The 20,598-nt window shown below is 44.9% G+C and overlaps 1 protein-coding gene and 1 long non-coding RNA gene across 3 annotated transcripts in view; one reads left to right on the forward strand and one right to left on the reverse strand.

Annotated features, from left to right (window-relative positions):
• LOC110352832 (uncharacterized) overlaps nucleotides 1-20,598 on the forward strand; it is a 37,274-nt gene that overhangs the window by 3,908 nt on the left and 12,768 nt on the right. Inside the window, exons 2-4 of one of the 2 annotated variants that reach the window (XR_011803538.1) lie at nucleotides 6,443-6,546; nucleotides 7,527-7,655; nucleotides 11,953-13,161. This is a non-coding gene — a long non-coding RNA (uncharacterized lncRNA). Of the gene's footprint in view, nucleotides 1-6,442; nucleotides 6,547-7,526; nucleotides 7,656-11,952; nucleotides 13,162-20,598 lie in introns of those variants that run through there. The other variant, XR_005269560.2, reaches the window with a different exon arrangement.
• LOC101799795 (cytochrome P450 3A9) lies at nucleotides 5,248-16,998 on the reverse strand. The gene is made up of 13 exons (XM_005020119.5): nucleotides 16,859-16,998; nucleotides 14,235-14,328; nucleotides 13,752-13,804; nucleotides 12,572-12,671; nucleotides 11,944-12,057; nucleotides 11,584-11,672; nucleotides 10,412-10,560; nucleotides 9,283-9,410; nucleotides 8,496-8,580; nucleotides 8,051-8,211; nucleotides 7,401-7,627; nucleotides 6,427-6,589; nucleotides 5,248-5,872 (listed from the first exon to the last, which is right to left on the reverse strand). Exons 1-13 carry the CDS (start codon nucleotides 16,927-16,929, stop codon nucleotides 5,774-5,776), a joined length of 1,533 nt encoding a protein of 510 aa, XP_005020176.2. The 5' UTR covers nucleotides 16,930-16,998; the 3' UTR covers nucleotides 5,248-5,773.

Consider the following 20,598-nt stretch of genomic DNA (forward strand, 5'->3'; position numbering starts at 1 on the left):
TTCAGTGCAGCAAGAAAATGACAGGTAGGAAGTCAATTCCAGTTGTGGGTTAGTGAGAAGCACAGATCGACCACTTCAATTTAAAAACAAAATATAAGCGGCGTTTTTGGTATTTAAATGCTGTTGGTGAGAAGCAATTGTGTACCTTGGTGTACAGGTAAGGACACAGGGAAGCAGAAACTAGGCTATGCTGTGGTTCAGGCACTGAGCTCCTCACCCCAACCTTGTGACTGCTGCAGCTCTCCTCTGCTTGTGACAGGAGCAGCAGATGCTCTCCTAATACCAAGATCCTCAGGCAACTTCCCAGATTTTTGAATCTCCAGGAATTTTCTCTCCCAGGACAGACTTTGGCCGCAGATGCCCTGGGGCTTGCAGGCAGCTGAGTGCAGCCAGACACAGACAACCTGCTGCTTCCCCAGGCAGACCCCCCTGGCCCTACGTTGCCTCCTGCTCAGCTTTGACCATGCCGGGGGCTGTGCTCATACCTTCCCCAGGTGGATATCAAACCTGGCTTTGGAGAACCTCTTCAAAGGCCAAAAAAATGCCCTCTGCCCTTCTCGCTGGCTGCATGGAAGTTTTTCCTTGGGGCTCCTGCTATTCTGTGGAGTGTGCATGTAGGTGTTTCTATATGCTCACACAGACACGTGTGTGTAAATACGCTCATGTTTGCGAAGTCAGAACCAGCACAAGCTGTCTGTGTTTGCGGCACATTCTGTTTCTCAGGGCAACATTTAGACTGAAGTCCCTGAAGAAAAGCCTCTTGCTGAGTGTTTCCAGCATGGCTAACCCTCCTGGGCTTTCATTTCCTGACTGGCTTTTAATGGAATGTAAAGAACAGAAATAATATCTTCCATTAAAACTTTATTAGGTAGCTCCTCCACTTAAGAGAGCTGTTTCGCTTACTCCCAGCCAAATGAATCCTGGTGACTGAAAGCTAAACATGAGGATTCAAGAGGAGGAGGGGGAAGCAGAAAGCCACCTGCAATCTTGAAATGATGGAGACCAGCAGTGTGGGGGGCTCGGTGACCTGCCTGGGAAGATGTTCACAGCTCGATGCAGAGTCCTGGGCCAGAGCTGGATGTGATGGGACACAAAAACAAGTGCCTGGGCACTTCATTTCTTAGCAGGGGGCATCTGCAAATGTACACCCCCCACTTTTATATCCTGCTGATTTCCACTGAAGTCTGTTATAATTACTGGGAGCATCAGACATCTGCTCACTTCCATGGATGTTGCTAAGGCTACTGGTGGCTGACTGATGTGTGGTTACCACCGGAGAGCAGCCTGAGTGGCAGCAGCTGACCTTCTTTGGAGCATCTGTATCGCCGCTCACCTTCCCTCTGGCTTTTGCTGTGACCTTTGGATACAGATCGATCCCAGATTAGTGTCTGTTAACAATAAATACTTTAAAATTAGGATCCAAGCAGAGAAGTTCTGAAAAGGTTAGATAAGCTTGGGGCAAGTTAGCACAAGACCCTGCTCTTGTGCTGGAGGTTGGTCTGTGAGATCTATTTTCCACAAGTGTCTTCCAGTCCTATTACCTTTGATTGTAGAGCACAAACAGCTGGGCAGCCCTAGGACGGTGGAGTCTGGCACCTGCGTTGTCTAAGCTGGGTTGCACAAAGCCCTGATACAGTCTAGGGGATGGGCTATAACTTATTTTTCTTGGCACTCCCTGGTGTGTTGATAGAACGAGCGTTCTGCCAAGCAAAGATGGATAAATGCATCCAGCTGGACTGGCTTTAGTTTGTGAGTGGCAGGTGAGGGTTTTTCATTTTCCCCTTGGACAGTTATACTGTCTTTAACACTCCATTTGCAAGCTTCTGACTACACAAATGTATCAGTGCACACATACACACAATATGGAGGCTGTAGGCTGTGTAACACGCTTTAATCTAGATGCTTGCAGAAGCCATGTAGGAAACCCACAGAATATTTCCTGATCATCAGCTATGAACTAGTTAAGCGGAAACTTTGATCAATAAAATCAAAGCTGTTTTGTGCATCTTTGCAACATCATCTGTTCAGTAACCAAGAACTCTAGGGGTAAAAGTGTGTCACGGGTGATGTAAAGCTGCTTCAGTGCCCCAGCAGTACAGGAGAATTGAAGTAATGAACAGAAATGCTCAGTTAGAGCTTTTTCCATATTTTATGTTAATCATTAGGGTAGAGCTGAAATTAGCTTTAATTGATATTAAGCACTGAAAAAAATGAATCCTCTGGAGAATGAGTCTCTTTAACCTTTAATGATGCAGTAAATAAAATATGCTGTCAACATTTGTGCAATAGTAAGGGTTTTCAAAATTCCGTGTCTGTATGGCGAGGAATTCAATATGCCTAATTCTCCATTACAACAGATAAAGGTTATGTCAGAGCATAAATCCAGCTACAGGTTTTCCACATTTCCAAGCTATCTGTCATGCCCTGGTAATTCCCTGCACTGGCTTGTTATTTCTAATAGGGAGATGGAGGAAGGAAGGGCTGTGACAAGCGTGTTCTGCTTGCCAGCTTCTTTCTTTGTGCACCTTCTTGCATGTAGGCGTCCGATGGCAGGGTATCGATAGAGAATCTATGGAATCATCAGCAGAGGGGAAAGAAAAAGGACCAACACTGCCTATTCCTCCTTTTGGGTGAAATATGTCTGAAAATGTTTCATTTTTCACTTTAAAGGCAAGATGGAATTGCAAAAGACTTCAATGCTTTAGGGACACTTAGTTTGGTAATAGGCCATTTTTCTGTCTGTCAGGGCTCAGTCTGATTTTGAAACACCCAATAACTGCTTGGGTGAGGCACAAAAAATATTTCTATGCTGTAAGCATCAGGAAACTTGTTTTTTCGTAAAATCCATTTGATCATTGCAACCAACTGGAAATCTTGCATCATTTAGGCAAGTTACTGTAACATTGATGGTTACTCTGTCATAGTTAACTGAAGAAGAGGAAAAAAGTTTCCCCACTTATATTTTTATCTTTGCTCAGAAATGATGCAAGAACAGTTCTCACGTCATGGGATATGCATTTGCTCTGGAGAGTTCCCAGCAGATCTTTCGGTAGGCTGGGGAATATATTTCTGCGTGCTTCAGGAAGACTTCCTGAGCGATGGGCCAGTGCTTCGTGATTTACCAGGGTGCCATCCCTTTACCCTTGTACAATGGTAAAGGTTAGCCCTTTGGCAAAGATGAGGCATGCTTGAAAATATAAGAAAATGTTGTGGTTTTTTTTATATGCTGCTGCATTGCTCTTTTGTTCTTTTCTCATTTTCCTTCTTATTTGGAATCCGGGAGGATTTAGGGATAGGAAGGAAACCGAAGTGTCTCCAAAATAATTTCCATGTTGTATGGTGTTAGGAAGCTCTTCCCTCTGACAGAAAGATACTGATTTCTTGGGACAACACCATGTCCCACAATGACGTGCCGAGAAGTTCTGGGTAAATACTTATTTTGTTTATCAATGAAAACACTCAAAGCAGAGTGCACTGGGATTTTTAGCTCCAACAGTGATGCCTCTGGTTTTCTTCAGAGGAAACAGACAAAATGGTGATAACTACCTCGAATACTGCACAGCTATCAGGACAAGTAGACGCGTGGCCACAAGTGGTGACGGGCAGCAAGGCAAGGAGAAGTGCTGGGAATGATGGAGGCAGCCCATATAGGCAAAGTAATTTTATGGAGTTAAGACACAGAGGATCTAATTTTCTTCTCGAAGGCTCATTACCATGATTTTGTTACACATTATTTATGGGCTGTTATGATAGTCCTGGCAGGTCATAATTGGCTGAAGCTAGAGAATTAGTCACATTTTTCACATTTGGAAGAATGATCTGTACGGTTACGCTAATGACTTCATTCCCGGAGATGCCATGTGCTGGGCAGGGACTGCCTGCATCGGGGTATGGCTGCTTTAACCCCATCCTGCTCCTAGCACTGTGCCTGGGAGCTTCGCTTTGTTCACCTGATACCTACAGGCTTCCCTATACTTTGAAGGGGTTGCTTGGTCTGTAAGCAACTTAGTATTTTTGTGATGGTTTCCCCTTTCCTTCCCCTTCCTTGAGTCTGAAACTTAAGCTATAACTATTTTTCTATATTTTAAAAATGCATTTTTAAGCTAGTCTGTCCGTGCAGGGGCGTTGTTCTCTCCCATCAGAGCCAGCTGCTGCAGTGTTACAGCAGGTCCAGCTCTTTCACTGGGGGTTGTTAACCCCTGTTAAGAGATGAGCAACAGTTTAAATGGAGCAGGGGCGTTATTGGCAGCACTTCCAACCGTGCCTTTCTGTGTACATAGCAAAACCCAAACAATTTTTCACAGATGATGAATCAGAAGGGAGCACTATAATTGTTTTATCTGCCTTTTGGGACAGCACAAGCTGCTAACTCTTGAATTAAAGCCTGGGGAATGTTACTGTATCTTCCTGAAGAAGGGATAGATTTGGTTAAAGGATTTCCAGTGATTAGGAGGCTACCACACAGTCTGACCTCTCCCAAACTGTTAATTGCTGTCATAGCTAAAGGGATATTTATTCTTGAATAAATTTGTGCTATGTTGGGTTGTAGCATTTGGATCATGTGACTGTTTAGGCTGCTAGACTAAAGAGAAAAGCACACTGCCGTGAGAGGAAATTATAGACCATGATAAGTGGATTGGAAAACATGCCTTGGAGTGAAGAATGCCAGAATAAAGCTAAAGGGTAACTTGAACCATTTGCGGATCTTCCACAGGCCTTTCCCATTTTATTAATTCTTTCTTGGTTTGTAGGTCTTGGGACCAGCCCAAGATAGTGGGGCTAACTGGCATGTGAAAGTCATACCCAGGAGAACCTCCCACCTGTCTTTTGATATATAATCCCTGTCTATGTGGTCGAGGATGGCCTAAATCTGCTCATACCAGGCTGACCTCCCATGATGGCAATGCAAGGCTCTGGGAGGAGGCAAGGCAGCTCCTATGAGCTGTGTCCAGGAGCAGTCGTCCTCCTGTCGCCACTCCTGGAGCACGCGCTCTGCAGTCTGTCCTCTGCAGCCCCGGCGTGGCTGAGGGCTGGCCAGTAGTGAACCCAAGGCAACCTCTTAATCAGACTAAGAGGTGGGAGTTATAGTGTTTGTAAAATACTGTACAAATGGGAGGGCTTGATCGCATTAAATGAAGGATCAGATTCATTAAATTAAGTGGAAAGCAATGTACATGGGTAATTTCAAGGGCTTAGGCTGAATACGTTTTTTTAAATAGGAAGTGATCAGCTGCTATACACAACACAGAACAGCTCTCAAACATTTTTAATGACAGTATTTGTACACACTTTAGTTTAATTAACACATGGCACAAGAGAGGATTGGTAACTAGGATATAGTCTCACACCAATCGGCTCAATTATAACACAAAATTTCAAGCATCAGTACACCAAGAAGAAAGTCACCCGTCCCTGCCCAGCAAGGTCTAGCAATTTGAATTTCCATAACACCTTGTTTCTCTTGGATGTGACAATAATTCCTTCTCTCCAGATGGAGAAGTCCCCTTAGAAGTGAGTGGATGATCAGCTTCTCATTTGGATTTATTTCTTGATTTCTGCAATCAAAATTAAGGGGGCTGTATATTGTCACTGCCCGGTGATCCATGTTACGTTTTTGACAGCTATGTTATTTGGTAAATATGTAGTAATTGCTTCCAGAATTAACTAGAGTTGTTCTTCTGTGTCTGTATGAGAGATTTCCTGTGATGTGCGATCCCTTTGCTAGCGCAGTGCTCATTAGGCACTGGAGAGCTGCTGCAGGCACAGCTGGGTTTTACGCCTCTGCGGGTGTGGCGTTGGTCCGAGGGGCTAACTTCAGAATAATCGGCTTCTCTGGTGATAGGAGTCCATGTGAGCTCAGCTTGAGAGGGACCTGCAATGGTGAGAGGGAAAAAGCACACTTGAAGTTAGACAAATGAAATAAGGAGAGATTAAAGGAAGCTTGGCCATGGTTTGGGCATAACTTGGTCCATAGGGGTGATTTTTTTTCAGGGGCTTGAGGCAGTCTCTTAATTTTCCTTCAGAGCACAAATCTGGTCAAACTCCCACCCAGCCTGGAGCTGTATTTCAGAAAATTCACATTGGCAAAAAAAAAAAAAAAAAAAAAAAAAAAAACACCTATGTCTGGGAGTTGCTGAGCTCCAGTGGAAATACAGACCTGCCTCTTCTAGTTTTTTTGCTGTTCTTCCTCATGGAAGATTTTCCCTGCGCTTGCTCATTGCAGCCTCTTAAGGGACCTGGCGATCCCTGAGCAGTGAAGGGAGCTCTGGTAACCCAGGCCCTTCTCCCAGGTCCCATCACCCACCTCTGGCCTCCCTTAGTGCTCAGGAGAGAGACCCAGTCCCCAAAAGTGCAAAGTAACTGTTGTCAGCACCCAGGGTAACCTGGCTCATGTCCAAGTTTCCAAATGTAATGCAAGTTCCTCACCTGAGTTTCTTTGCAGATTTGGAAGGTGAAATGTTGTAACAGGGCGACAATGGCAACTTTCAGGCTCAGGAGAGCAAACCTCATCCCAATGCAGTTCCTGGGACCAGCTCCGAAGGGCAGGTATGTGTATGGGTCTATGGAATCTTTGTTTTCCTTACTGAACCTGGATAATGACGTGTTGGGGAAAAAAAAAAATGAAGACAATAAATCAAAAATCTCTCTATTTACTTATCCAGAGATCTCTTGCTGAGGTCCTACAGAAACTTGCTCATTTTTATGCAAAGTGTCTCAGCAATTGAGTGCTGTGTTAGGGCCCTAGTCCAGGGCAGGAGGTGGGATCCCCTTCCAGTGTTTGAGTTTAATTTTGGCCATCCAGGCCAGCAGAAACCACGTGGAAATCTAGGCAATGTGCTGTCCAAAAATATTTCCTTTCTGTTGCTTTTTGTGAGAGGGAAACCAGGAGTCACCTTTGGTAGGAGCAGCCTATGCCTTCAGTCTTGTTTAGGAATGAGAGGAAGAGGCTGCTTATGAAAATAACCAACTAGTGATAAGTAACTTTCCCGAAGACAACTCTTGAAAGATCAGCTCTGATACACTTTGAAGCAAAGCTTGCGTGGGGGGTAAAAAAAAAAAAAAGTTGGCAATGAAGGTGATACAGAAAGATGGACTAGGAGTCCAAAATATTATCTACATGTGCCTCTTCAGCAAGCCTAAAAGCTGTATACAAGATGTTGTAAAGTATCAATATTATTCTCCCAATTAGATTATGTTGTTTGAAACCCTGCTTTAGCTGCAAAGCTCATTTTCGTCTTAAAATTACATTCCCATGAGCCTGCAATTTCTCTTTGGTATTGTTTGTGGAAAGATAGGAAGAACACCATTAGGAAGCTAATCAGATTAATACTTAATTACTATGTGAAGAAAAAGCAGCAGGATATTTCTTCCCTTTCATTACGTGTTTTGCAATTTTGTACCTTTCTGGTCTGAACTCATCTGGGTTTGGCCAGTGCTCAGGGTTGCGGTGCAGGATGTAAGGTGGGATCATAACAGCGGCTCCTTTTGGAATGGTCACCCCATTTATTTCCACGTCTTTCTTGCAGACTCTCTCAATCCGTCCCCCGAGGGGAAAGAGACGAAGGGTTTCATTCATGGTCATGTCAAGATACTCCAACTGCATCACTGTTTCGTATGTGAGAGGAGCCTTCGGACAACAGGAGAAAGGTGGTCAGGTATGTTGGTGTGAGGACGGGATTTTCCTAAAATGACTGCTGAAACCAGACTGCCCCCAACCCCTTCTGCCTCAACTGTGTCTGGCTTGCTGAAGAACAAAACACAAGGTAGATATTGCAGAGTTGGTTAAATTTTCTATCCTCGAGTGATGGAGACTGATGATAAATTCACATTGATTTGTGCATGGATGCAGGGTATGGCAAATGGGTTTGTGCAGGGCCTGTAAGGCTGTAGCTGCCAAAAGAAAATTGCTACAGGACTAAGTTGTCAGTGAGTGTCTTGGAGCTCTTAAAAGATCTCAGGATGATGCTTAGGAGCTAAAGAGTCATTCTTTGGACTGAGCTAGGAGAACAGCAGGGTCAGAGGTGTTTGCTGTTGCTCAGCGTCCCCTTACCTTGTTGGGAAAAGCGTTATCGATTTCCTCCACCAGTTTCTGCTGTACGTCAGGGTGCAAGGCCAGTTCGTAAGCCAGGTAACCAAGCGTGTTGCTGGTGGGCTCATACCCAGCGAAAATGAAGATGAATGCTTGAGACAGGACCTCTATGTCAGTCAGGGCTGTGAAGAGAGAGGACATGTGGAGATGAGCAAAACTGGTGTGGACAGCCTCAGCAAGGAACAAGGAGCAATGGGTGGGGTTGGGGCAGGTTTGCTGTGGTGCATTTCTGGTAATGCAGAGCTACTCAATCTGTGTGGAAAGTCATTTGATTAGAGAATCCAGGAAATTGTCTGGGTGTAAATGATTGATTCCCTGCCAAGGGACCTTTCTCTGGGAAATGGCTCGCCATGTTCTTCTCGTTCCCACAGCCCCCATTCCCCGATGAGTATTTGGACATAGTTACCTTTGTAGTTGTGATTCGCTTCATTGTTCCCATTAGTGGGTGTTTTCTGGGATTCAATCATCATCTGCAGGAAATCTACCCTGCCCTGAGGAAAAAAGCAGGAGAGTTTCTTTGACAGGTTCTGCAGGGAGGGTTTGCACAAACAGCTTCCAGCGCCCAAGCGCTGCTTCTAAACTGAAGGTATCACCCTGATGCACATGGCTTCCTTGTAGTAAAGCATGACACTTGCTTTTTATTTCGGAAACCTACCTGTCCTTTTTGTGAAAGCATTGGGTGAGAGAGCAATCTCTCAAGTGAGTTTCAGGAAAGGCATTTACATTCTAAGAGGGAGAGTTTTGTTGGGAAACACCTTCCGTGTTTGAAAAGTGAGAGGGGAAGGCACAGATCTGGAGGGCAGCACTGCTGTCCGGTGCTCTTGCACTGCTTACTCTGCTTTCCCTTATCCTCTTACTAATCTTCAAGGAAGATGAGTGGCTTAGTTTGCTGACTTATCAGAAATTTTGCAAGCCCAAGCTTAAAGTCATTCTGCCAAACCTTTATCTGTATTCTACTTCAGATCATGGATGTACGAAGTCCACCATGCTTCCATGCCAGAACTGGTCGAATCAGACTTTCCAAAGGCATTAAAATCAAGTGCTTGCAGTTTAGTAACTTTGGGGTTTTACTGAGTCATTGGACTTTGGCTTCACCATTGATATCATCACCCTTGAATGATGATATTTCACTTGTGTGTATTGAGAAGAGGGAATTTGCTGCCACAACTGCTAGCAAATTCATGTTTGCTTACCTTTTGAGTCTCCTTTTCACGATCCTGCTTAATTTTGGAGATGGATCTCATGAAGAAATCTACAGCATCGTTGGGAAAAACGCTTACATTGAACTTGGCCAAAAGAGGGCATATAAATGGAAATACAACTGAAAAACAAATTGAAAATGGAATTGAATAATGTAAACTCCACCTCATATAAGATAGCTATGGATGTTACTGAAGCAGTCATCATGGTAATCACAAATTATTTCCTTTTTTTTTTTTTTTGCCTAGGCTTTGGCTTTTTTCCCCTCTTTCTCTTTCCCTTGGGATCATTTGTCTTCACACAACCCTCTCCCATCTTCCTGTTAACTGGACATAACTGAACTGGGTATAATCTTAACTTTAAGAGATGACCAACGGATATGCCACCTTTTACCACGGTTTTCTAAGGACAGGTTACTTCTGTGCTTTGTGCAGCACTACAACAGAAAGGTAGCTTAGAAGAGAAATATTTCAAATTCTGATTTTTTTCAGGTTGAGCTGTTCAGTGTTGTTCTGTGCTCATACAAACACTTTCATATCCCCTTCAGACCACTTCCTTTATCATAGGAATTCTCTATCCTGGGCTTGTTTTATAGGTTCATAAAAATCTATAACACCAGAATCTCCTCTACACACAGATCACAACTTTCCCTGTGTATTAGCGAGGTGTCTAATCTTGACTTAAGGTTGCGAGTGATTTAAGGTCCATCATCATCACTGCTAGAAAATTGCATCTAATTACAATCCCCACTCAGAACTCTTCCAGAAAATGCATTTCAGATAGCACCACTCTCCTCAAGCCTCACACCTGAGCTCTCAATTCAAGGATCATTTTCCAGCCTATGTTTGGATATTGGCTGGGATGTTCTTGTTTGTTGCACTGTGGATGCCAAAAGTCAATGAAGCTTTTACTCATCTCCTTCCCAGGGTTCTAGTATGAAGCTAACAGTGAGGAAACAACGAGACAAGAGCCATTAGGACTTCCATCCTGGCTAGTAAGGTTATCTAAGCAACAGTTGGTTGGCTAATATATAGGATTCACAAGTGTCTGATATGCTTGCTAAACTCATACATCAATAGTACTCTGACACCTGAATAAAGCTTTCAACAAAAAGTGATTTACATGACACAATGAAGACTGGATCAAAAAAGTCAAACTTGACCAGTTTCTTCATCTCTCTGACAAAGGGGTCTTTGGGGTTGTTCATGGAGTCAATGTTCACACCAAATGAAGTGCTGGTAACCACATCCATGCTGTAGCTTCCAAAGATGCTGAGAAAAGATGGAAAAGGTACTGTGATTAAATATTTGCATGATGTGAATACATTTTTCCTAATGCCTAAGTCACATTCAAATATAAATTCTTGTAAGACCTCCTGCCTGGTTGTTGAAAAGGAAGTTGGATGTATGGCAACTGGGAGGCACTTAGAGTGAAAGGGATGGATTTTAGAAAGGTTTGGTGCCTGTGTGTGTTTAGAAATCAGACAGCCTTCCTGGAGATGTTAAACAGCATGTGGCTGCATGAGCATGTTAGTGTAAGGACAGCATGGGGCTCTCGAGCATCTTAGCTTCTCAGGGAGGGGTGGTAACACACCCTGCTTCAAACATGCCACAAAAACAGCATCGTTTGACCCCGTGTAGCCCTGTGATGGTACAAACTGTCCTTCAGGCTGCTTCTCCTTATGGGGCTATGGTGTCTGCTGGTGTGCTGCTGCCCCTTCTGCATCGTAGCTGCTGTAGCAGGGGTGAAACCGGCTGTGAAGCAAGTTGCTTTTGTTCCAGAGCCCATTTAAAGGATGTGGACAAGGACAACAGACATGGGGCTGTGTAACTGCCTCCCTGCCCAGTCCCACCCCAGCAGCGGGGGCAGGTGGTAGAAGAGGGCCCCACGGTGCTGTGTGGGGCTGGGAGGCCCATGGCCCTACAGGCATCCCCAGCTTGCTGCAGGGTGAGGAGGCAGTTCATAGGCCCCAAGCATATGTGGGGAAAAGTGGGTTTTCCTGTGGAATTTAGTTGTCATGGTTCTGTGGATATACAAGGCTAGGCTCATGCATATTTTCTCCCATCTAATTCCCTTTGGAAGGCTTTTGTGGGCCTCTGCTTCTAGGAAGTTTCTCTAACATCCTAGTTTAAATTTCCCCTTATGAATTTCCAGCCAGGCTCGCAGCCAGCCCTGTTCTTTGTTTCAGAGGTCTGGTTTGCCTAGCAAGTGATCTGTGCTGCCAGTAATGAACAAACCACAGCACTTGCTAACAAGGCTTGTTGCTTAGCCTGCTGCTCCTAGCAGCTACTTACTCCTTCACTGGTATAGAACTGTCCTTTTCCACTCTTTTTTGAACGTTTTTCACCAGCACTTCCCCATAGTGCTTCATTATAGGAAACATCTGTAACACAAAACAAAGATGGTCACTAAAGTACAGCACACTTCATTCCTTTAAGACAGGCTTACAAAGACTACAGGGGTTTTCATGAATATTTACAAATAAGATCTTTCTGTTAAGTTTTTTTTCTTCCTTCTTACATCAGGCATAAATTAAACAGGCCAGCTCAGCTGCCAGGCTCTGACTACAGAAATCAAACCCCCATGACTATCTCAGCCTGAAAACAGCCTCCTGACTTTCTGATTTAGCTTGTACTCGATCCTCTGTGTTTTACCTCCTTTAGCTTCCCACTGGTGAAGGTTGGAGAGAGCACTGTACGAAGCCGTTTCCACTGTTCGTCTTCAGCTAATGAGACAGCGTTGTTCAGCACCCCTGCTAGATCCATGTGCTGGAGGGAAAAGGCAAGGTGTTAACCTCAGAAGTTTGCAGCTTCCTCCCAAGAATGGGAATGTATACACATTATACATGCAAATACATGATGCTTTTTCCTGCAGTATGCCACATGAGAGGCTCTTTTCATATCCCAAACAACTAACCAAACACACCCAGTGCCTGGGCACATGTATGCCCACACCTGGCTGTGACACCCAGTGCACCCAGCTGGGTGGCACGGGGACTAGCGGGACCCCGGCAGGTTCCTGCATGCTCACACAGGCTCAAATCCATCCTGTTTGTGTGTATATAGGCGGAGGGATGAGCAGAATTTGAAGTGCAGGCATATAGCCCGGGCGTGCAGTCCCCAGGCTGTTGTAAGGCAGGGGAACAGTGACATACAGTGGCCACTTACAGTAATCCCCATAGTGCAGTCACGCAGACCCTATGGGAAACCCTGCTGCACGCTCGTTTCCTCCTGTACTTTGTTTTCTGGAGTCTCTTGCACATCACAGTGCTGCTGCTCTTACCCTGCGGTTGGTGAAGGTGGAGTAACACTCCTTAACCAGCACGGATTTGATGATTTTGGGGTCCAAGATAGCCACCACAGGTTGCCTGCCGTCGTAAATCCTGGCGGGGGAGAAGAGGAGATAGATGAACAACCCCAGATAGTTGAGCTGCAGGCTAATGCTTGGGAAAGAAAACATGTCAAATGCTCCTCTATCACCAGCCTTGCTGTTCTACAAATGCTGAAGTACAAGAATGTAGAAATAAGGGATAGAAGAGGACTCCCAGGCCACCTCCCATCTGTTTTTGTAAATGATAAAGGGGCTAAGCACCTTCCAAATTCTCTGGGAAATGAGCTGGGCTCAGACCCTCAAAGGAGCAGATACTAAATGAAGCAAGTGTCTTCACTTTCTCCCTAGACTCTGTGTTTTTCCAGGCACTTAAACACATTACAGTATTAGAAGGAAACTTGTTCGACCCCTTCCAGCCTCATGAATTGGGTGTCTGGAGACTTGGGCTGGCAGCTCTGAAATATCCTCGGAGATAAAACTTGATCCTTGTTTTTGTCAATTTAAGCTGCCAGTTCTGAATGTTTTCCTGGAACAGATATAGATTTAAGCAGGTTTACATGTCATCCCCTTTCACGCAAAGATATCTTTCCCAGGCTCAAATTTCTAAGTTGCTGTAGGGGCCAATAGATGCGTTACAGAGAATTTGTATGTTTGCAGCCCAAAATATAACAGCAGCTACAAAAGCCATAGGAGGTGTACAGAGCAGAGCAATGATAGCTGCCAAAGCTCCCACTGCAGCAGGGCAGGATCTGCACCTGCGGCTTTGCTCAGTGTTGGGAATTTGCTCACCCTCCTCTTCTGTTTGAAACCAGAACTTGACTTCCCAGCTCCACGTTCCCCCTTAAACAGTAGTTTTGCTATTGATTTTGTTAGGAATGGGTGAGGACCTTTTGTTATGGTCTTTGAAACAGCCTTCATAGTATAGATTAAAGCAATTTCTGTACAGCGCGGCAGTGGCACTGCCCTGCAATCCACGGGTTTTAAGGTGAGCCCCCACTTGCACCCTATTGCAAGCTGCACCATCGGGGCTGCAGGGGAAGGGAGATTTCCTACAGGTTTTTTTTTTCTTTTCTGTTGTATGGATTCTGGTTTTTAGCTTCAGAAGAGATCATTGGTTTATATGAATACTTACCCCCACACTTTCCCATATTTCTGGAAGCATTGATTGTCAAAATCCAAGAAACCCTGTGGAAAGCAATTTAAAAATGAACTCAGGACGCAGTGGAGGGGACAGTGTTGGAGAGGTGGTTGGGAAGAATATCTTCAAGCTGGTATTCAGAGCTGTCCCCACTGCTCCCCTCCCTGAAAGCACTGAAGGGCAGCGCTCGTATCGTGCTTGTGCAAAGGAGGCTGTGGATGAGCTGCTTGCCAGGCCCCCAGTAAAAGGGCAGCTGTAAATCAGCCACCTGCAAGTGCTCATTTGGAGACACAGGAGAGGAAAGGCCCCGTGGTTTGTGCTCCTGAGCCATTATCCCGTGCTGGCCTTTGCACAACCTGTGCGTTAAAGCGGAGCTTGGCATTTGGAGATAACCTATCATCGCCATGTATCTGCTCAGCTACAGCTGTATGAGCAAACGCAGATATTTCTGGAGCTGGGAGGGCTTCAGTCACTTACTTTACGATATTCCAGGCACGTCCCAAAGAAAGGCAGAGGGGTTGGCCCAGGGATGCCCAGCTTCTTGAACACACCAAAAGGCCAGATTCCATATCTGTGGGGCAGAAAACACAACTGAGCACTGTGTCACCACGGGGCTGCGAGCTCCCTGAAGCCCTGGGACTGCAGCAACGTCCCCTTGACTCTGCATAGTGGAGGTCAAGCCAGGAGGTGAGAAAAAGTGGCCCAAAATTGCTCTGCAAAATAAACGTGGCAAGGCTCACTGCTGCCATGCACCTTCAGAGAGATGGCTTCGGGGTAAAAGCTGTTGCCTTGTAAAGCTGTTGCCTTCTGGTGGAAGCAGGACCTTAAAGCCTTCAGCAAAATGCAAAAGAGGAGCTCATTGCCAACTGAAGGAGAGGCAGAAAAGAAAGCTGGAAGAAGGAACACCAAGCTTACATGTTTTCATTGAAAGGAAATCAAAGTCATGCCAGAAGTGATGTCCCAAACAGGGCTTTTGTCAAGCTGTGCTTTAATTTCATTTATTGTTCTCCCTCCCCTTAGCCTGCGTTAGCTCAGTCATGCATTAGGAAGGCTTGTCTTGATGGTGTTCTCTTTAGATTTCATTGACAGCCTTACAGATTTCTCTCCTCTGAAGCACCCCTTTTTGGCAGCTGTAAAGTTATTACTTCTACCTCGGGGCCTTCTGTTTCTCAACAAGGGCCTGGGCTGCAGCCCTTTGAAGCTTGTCTTTGTCTGTGTTGAAAGAGCTCTTCAAAATATTTGGTTTTGGTAAGCAGCTGCAGCTTCCCAAGTGAGCGGTTCGCTGCAGAAGGGATGTAAAACTGCAAAGGTTTGGTAAAGGGTTGTTATCAGAGATCCTGTTTGGGCCACGAGCTGGTGGCTGCTCAGCCCGTGTCGTGGGGAAACCTTGCTTTAAAGCTGGGGAAAGAGAGGGGTTTCCCTTAAGATTATGAACTATTACTGTTCCAAACCTGGGAGGGCACCAATAGGATCAGGATCCCCAGCACAGGTTCTGCTGGAGCACAGAAATGGACCTCATCCTGTGGTCCAAAAGAGCAGGGAGAAACCAGGGAACAGGGTGTCTGTGGGTGCGGAAATATTTCACAGAGCTCAGCTTGTCAATTTTTAACCTCTTCTGTCAAATGTTGCTTCAGTGCAAAGTGTAAAATGTTTGCGGATTCTCACTTGTAAAGTTCATAGGCAGCTGAGGAGCAGGAGTACCAGGAAATGCCAGATTCAGCTGAGTGCAAAGCCCAGCAATGCTATAGAAACATAGGCGAGGCTTAATCTGCTTGAAACACAGCCAGGAGAACGAAATCTAATGCTCTTATGGCTAAAACATGACACGGTTTTCAGCAGGCTGAGAAGGGCCATTCAGCGTAAAGCCAGGGAATAATCATTAGATCTTCTTACCATGGAAATGAACCAGAAATGCCTGATGGTTGTTCATGTGTGAACTGGAACAGCACTGCCCCGGACAGACACAAGGCATCTGAGCAGCCTCCTGGTGCTGATGGCACTGAGGTGTCTATTTTAGCTCAGATATCAGAGCACGGGCATCTGGGCTTTGTCCTTCTTGCCCCAATGAAATTACAAGTGGCTGCAGAGGGAGGGGGATTGTGGTAGCCAGCAGCCCTACATCGCCACAGTTATTGAAATAGGAAGGTCTGGGTCAAAAATAAGGTTTTTCTTCTTGGAAGAGCCTGCCCCAAATGAATTTTTGAGTGATCCAAATCATAGGAAAGGGTTCAAAAAACATGGCCAAAAGTTTCAGAACTTACTGAACCACTGTGGCTGGAACATTGCCCAGGGTAGATAAATGTATTGTGCCCATGTGCACCACATTAATCATTCAGGTTTATGGCTACCAACATGCTGTCTCTGCCTAAGGGCTTGTCAACACCACAAAGTTTGTCAGTCCAGCCTTGTAGGCAGGGACTTCCAGTGGAGGTGCTGCACATCCCAGCAGAAGGGTTTTTTGGCTGACCGTACGTGATGAATGGCATCAGCTAAGTAGACAAAAGCATTTCTCATTGGCGTGGCTGCCTCTGCAGCAGCAGGGTACAACTCCTGCCTGATGGAATTTGTCTGGAAAGCCAGGGGCCAGAGCCGACCTTGCTCTGGGCTTCCTTTCCTCCCCCTGCGAGGGTGGGCTGGGGGCAGTACATGTGGTGATGTTCCTGTAGGAGCACAGCAAGTTGAATTTCTGCAGTTTGCCACACCTGGTGCTGATGCCCATGCAAGGAGCATCTCACCTGGGCACTATAGAAGGGGTCAGGAGTAAGAGCTGATCCTACAGCTGCTCAGTCAGAGAGGCACAGCCTTCCTCAGGCTATTTCTGTGGACAGTAACCTATACTAACATATACAACCTGTGGTAACGAAACCTTGGCACCGTTATAATTTAATTGTTGCCTTGGCACTTAGTAAAAGCATTGTAACAGTCCTTGGGATTATTCCAGACCTTAGTAAGATCCCTCGTCCATACAACCGTTAGACTCCTCTGCTACTTCCCAGAGCCTTTCACACCTACCTGTTTGCTCTTCAGCACGCTGGTTGCATGAGAATGAACAACGGCAAGAACAGAAAGAGCAAAGAGCCAATAAAGAATAATTTACTCACACGAGCAGGAGGGCTACAAAAATAAGCAAAAGGGCCCAGGTTTCAGGAGCGAAGGAAGGAAGAAGGTTCATCTTGGCTCTTCTCTAGTTGGCTTTGAGTTCTGTCTTGATGCGTGTGACCCTCTGTCCCGGGTCTGCAGGAGAAAGGAGAGTTTCACAATGTGTAGTCTTTGGTGTCCAATCATGATTTAGGGGTTGGCCTCCACTCATGAAAGAGGAGGAGTGAGAGGCAAAGGTAGCACAGTATGCTAATCTGAAAAACATAGTTCATGTGATAGATAAATGTCTGGCTGAAGTAACTAAAGTTCAAATTATTTAAAACATACATTTTCAGAATTTCAGCCAGCTTCTCTGTTGCAATAGTAAGTAAAAACTTCTTGAGTAATGCTCCTGGGCTCCTATACTGAAATAAATAAAACCAAGTTACAGTGAAAAGGTAAATCATAAAGCAGGTGTCAGAGTTGGTTTACAAAAGGCTAAGGGAAAGAAAAGTGAAAAGGTTATTGGAATATTGTATGACAGGATCTTTTCTGGCAGCTGAATTAACTTTGGCAGAACTTAAGATTTTGTTTAAAATATCTTTATTTCTGTATGTGTTGTGAAGAAGAAGTGCTGCCTGCTTCCTTCTGGGGTGGGTCAGGAACAGTTTCTAACAAATGCAGGAATTGCTCTATTTGCCCCAATAGGCAATGAAGACCTTACAAGTCAACTTTTCTTGCTGGGTTTGTGGCTGGGCATTTTGTACGAGAAATATTGTTCCACAACTATGAGCAGATCTTGACTGAAGCACCATCAGTTCCAAACAGGAGCTCAGGGCTTATGAAAAATCTTTCTGCGGTGGTTGGAAGAAAAGCACAAGCAAAGGGAAAACACTAATTTTATAATGGTTGTCTCATAAGAAAGGCACAGAAAAATACCAGCATCCTAGAGGTATGGATGTGATATGAGAAGCTTATGACAGTGGAGAAAGTTTTGCCATTTGGATAGTGTTTATAGGTGATCTTAGCACCGTGGCATGAGGTTACATGCTTTGCGAAGATGTGTACTATGACATCTTTAGGTCTCCATTCAGGACTTTAAAATGAGCAATTCCCTTCCTGTTGACAGAGCTGTCATCTTCTAAAGAAAGTTGACTGCATGCGCAGGTTGGTGTTGGGTTGGTGTTGCACATATTAGCACCTGATGCTCCGATTGATGCTGGGTTAACGAATGAGTGCATCTCCGTCCAGGTGGTGATGTGAGACTTTCTGGGAGTTACCATCTGACTTATCTCAAGACTATTTGTATCTCACTTCACCTTTGCCTGGCCCTTGTTCTGACCTTCAGAGAGGGGTTATTTTGTAATAAACACTCTATGCCAGCTTGGCATGAACAGACAAGTTCATGACACGGTTACATAAGCATGTGTTGGGTCCTACCTCTCTTGACTCAGATATGTTGAAAGTATGTGTGACTAAATGGGTGCTTTCCCATTCAGGCGTTTGTCACAGCAGTGATTGTTTTCATTGTGACATTTCCTTGAAGTCTGAATTTAGTGGGCTCCAAATATTCCTGACTCTGTGTTAGGAAACCAGTTAATATGGTTTAGCCAAAAAATAGGGTTGATGTAGGGTTTTCCATCCTCACTAAAAATAAGCCTCAGTCCTTGCCCTGTGTCAGTTATTTTTAGGGATAACAGTAGTTTCTAAATAGTCTCTCTGATTTTGCATTGGGGTCTTATGACCACTGCCAAGTGGACTGTACCTGTTTCCTTAAAAAAAAAATAAAATAAAAAAAATGAGAGAGAGAAAAAGCTGAGAACTTGATAGGTTAGAAAGAAAGAAAGAAAGAAATCCTCTTGCTAGTTCATGGCAGGAAAGTCAATGACCGAGCAATGAATGACTGATTTTTCACGTCAGATGTTAAGTCCATCTCAGAGCTTGGCTTATATCCTAACTTAACAGTGGTTTGAGCCAAAGACACACACAGGGTTTTGCCATCACTGCAGTTTCTCCATGAGAAGAATTTCATGGAAACGAGAACAGAACGAGCTTACTCCTTTAGAGATGTTCCTTCTTCCCACGAGCTGTCCCTTCACCTTATCCAGGTCCTTTAGATGTGTCTTCTTCCTTACCACCACGAGCTTTTGGGCATCCCAGATGTTTTGAATTGTGCTGCATCCCATCATGGTCTTGGGTGAACCCTGGGCACCTGCTGGCAGCAACGTGCTGCTGGGGGGCTGTGACAAGGCACTCCCCCAAATGGAGGTGCCATGGTACCTGTGGGAACAGCCTCCTGGTGACACAGTGGCACGGTGTGCAGTGCAGGGTGCCTGTGCAGTGCTCACCCCTGCCATGTAGGCTCCGGCACCCTGGGAGCAAGAGGTTTAAAAAGGCAAACTTTACAGCAAATTCCAAAGCGAACTGAGCTGCTTTTCCATTTCTAATGCCGCTAAGTAGCTCAGATTAATGGATTAATGGCTTTCAGGAAAGCAAAATAACACCACATTGTTATTTGCAGTGTAATGAAAGGAGTACTCCTAATCCAGGTTGTGAACAAGGTGTGATGAGCAGTAGGGATTTCTTGTATAATAATGACAGGGGGCTGGGCTGTAAAATGGGAGAACATGTATTTCTTTCACAGGCCATGAAACCAAATGATGTAGGGTAAGAAAAACACTGTGGAATAGCAATTATGACTGGGGAACAGGTGTGGAGAAGAAAGAACTGCTCAGAAAGGAAAGACCTGTTGGCCAAAAAAAAAAAGAAAAAGAAAAGAAAAAAACACAGTGGGTAGCATTTTGTGTTGATGATGAAAAGGACTGCACGGGAATAAGGAGGGCCAGGCTAGATAAGCCTGAATTTTTAGGTTTAATTCACTTTTCAGTGTGATCATGAAAGTATCTCCTGAGATACTTTAGGGAATTTGTTTTAGATTCCCAGGGCTGAACCAGTTGCAGTAGGGACTCTGCATTGCTACTTGGGATATAAATATTGCTGGGGAGTTATCTCATTATGGAGTACTTCAGACTCTCTAGATACAGATCAGAAAACTGCTGCTGATGGTGGCAGAGCTCAGATAGTCTCCGTATGGGAGATGGCAGATCTCTGCACTGAAGAAACACCAAAACTGGCAAGCAGTGGAACTAGTTCAGCTTTGGCATTGGCAAGTAATTTAAGATGTTATAGGAGAACAGTGAGGAGCAAAATTTCCTTGGGCTGAGCAAAATGCATTCATTTAGCTTACCACAAGTGGAAGCATAAGCTAAGAGGAAAATTGATGAAATGATCCAGCAGAAGGTCTGGGCCTTTAATGTGGACTATGCCTAGACTCCTCCAGAAGTCAAGAGGTGCAAATATTATCAGCTAGTTGTGTGAGAGCCTGTACAAATGGACTCTACACCCAGCTGGATGAGCAGCTGCATTAATAAAGGTGCTGGGAACAAGCCACACCAATAGGAGGGGGAGAAAAAAAAAAAAAAGAAAAGAAAAAACAGCAGCTTTGTAGTTGGAGGTACACCATTGCTTGTTCTGCCCCTAAGATCATCAGGGTTAGGAAGTTGTTTCTGTGCCCAAGTAGGAGCAGCCCTGTGCTTGAAAGTACTGGCACACTGGGGTCCAATTAGTGGGGTTCAGCACATCAGTGGCATTCCTTTCTTCCTTGGAGATGTGCCCCATAAAGCTGTGTTTGTTTAGTCTGGCTGAATAATAGCTGAGCTGGAAGGTGGTTGGTGGGAGATAAACGCCAGGTAGAAGAGCGATT

This window comes from Anas platyrhynchos, chromosome 15, assembly GCF_047663525.1.
Source record: "Anas platyrhynchos isolate ZD024472 breed Pekin duck chromosome 15, IASCAAS_PekinDuck_T2T, whole genome shotgun sequence".
Classification (NCBI taxonomy): Eukaryota; Metazoa; Chordata; class Aves; order Anseriformes; family Anatidae; genus Anas; species Anas platyrhynchos.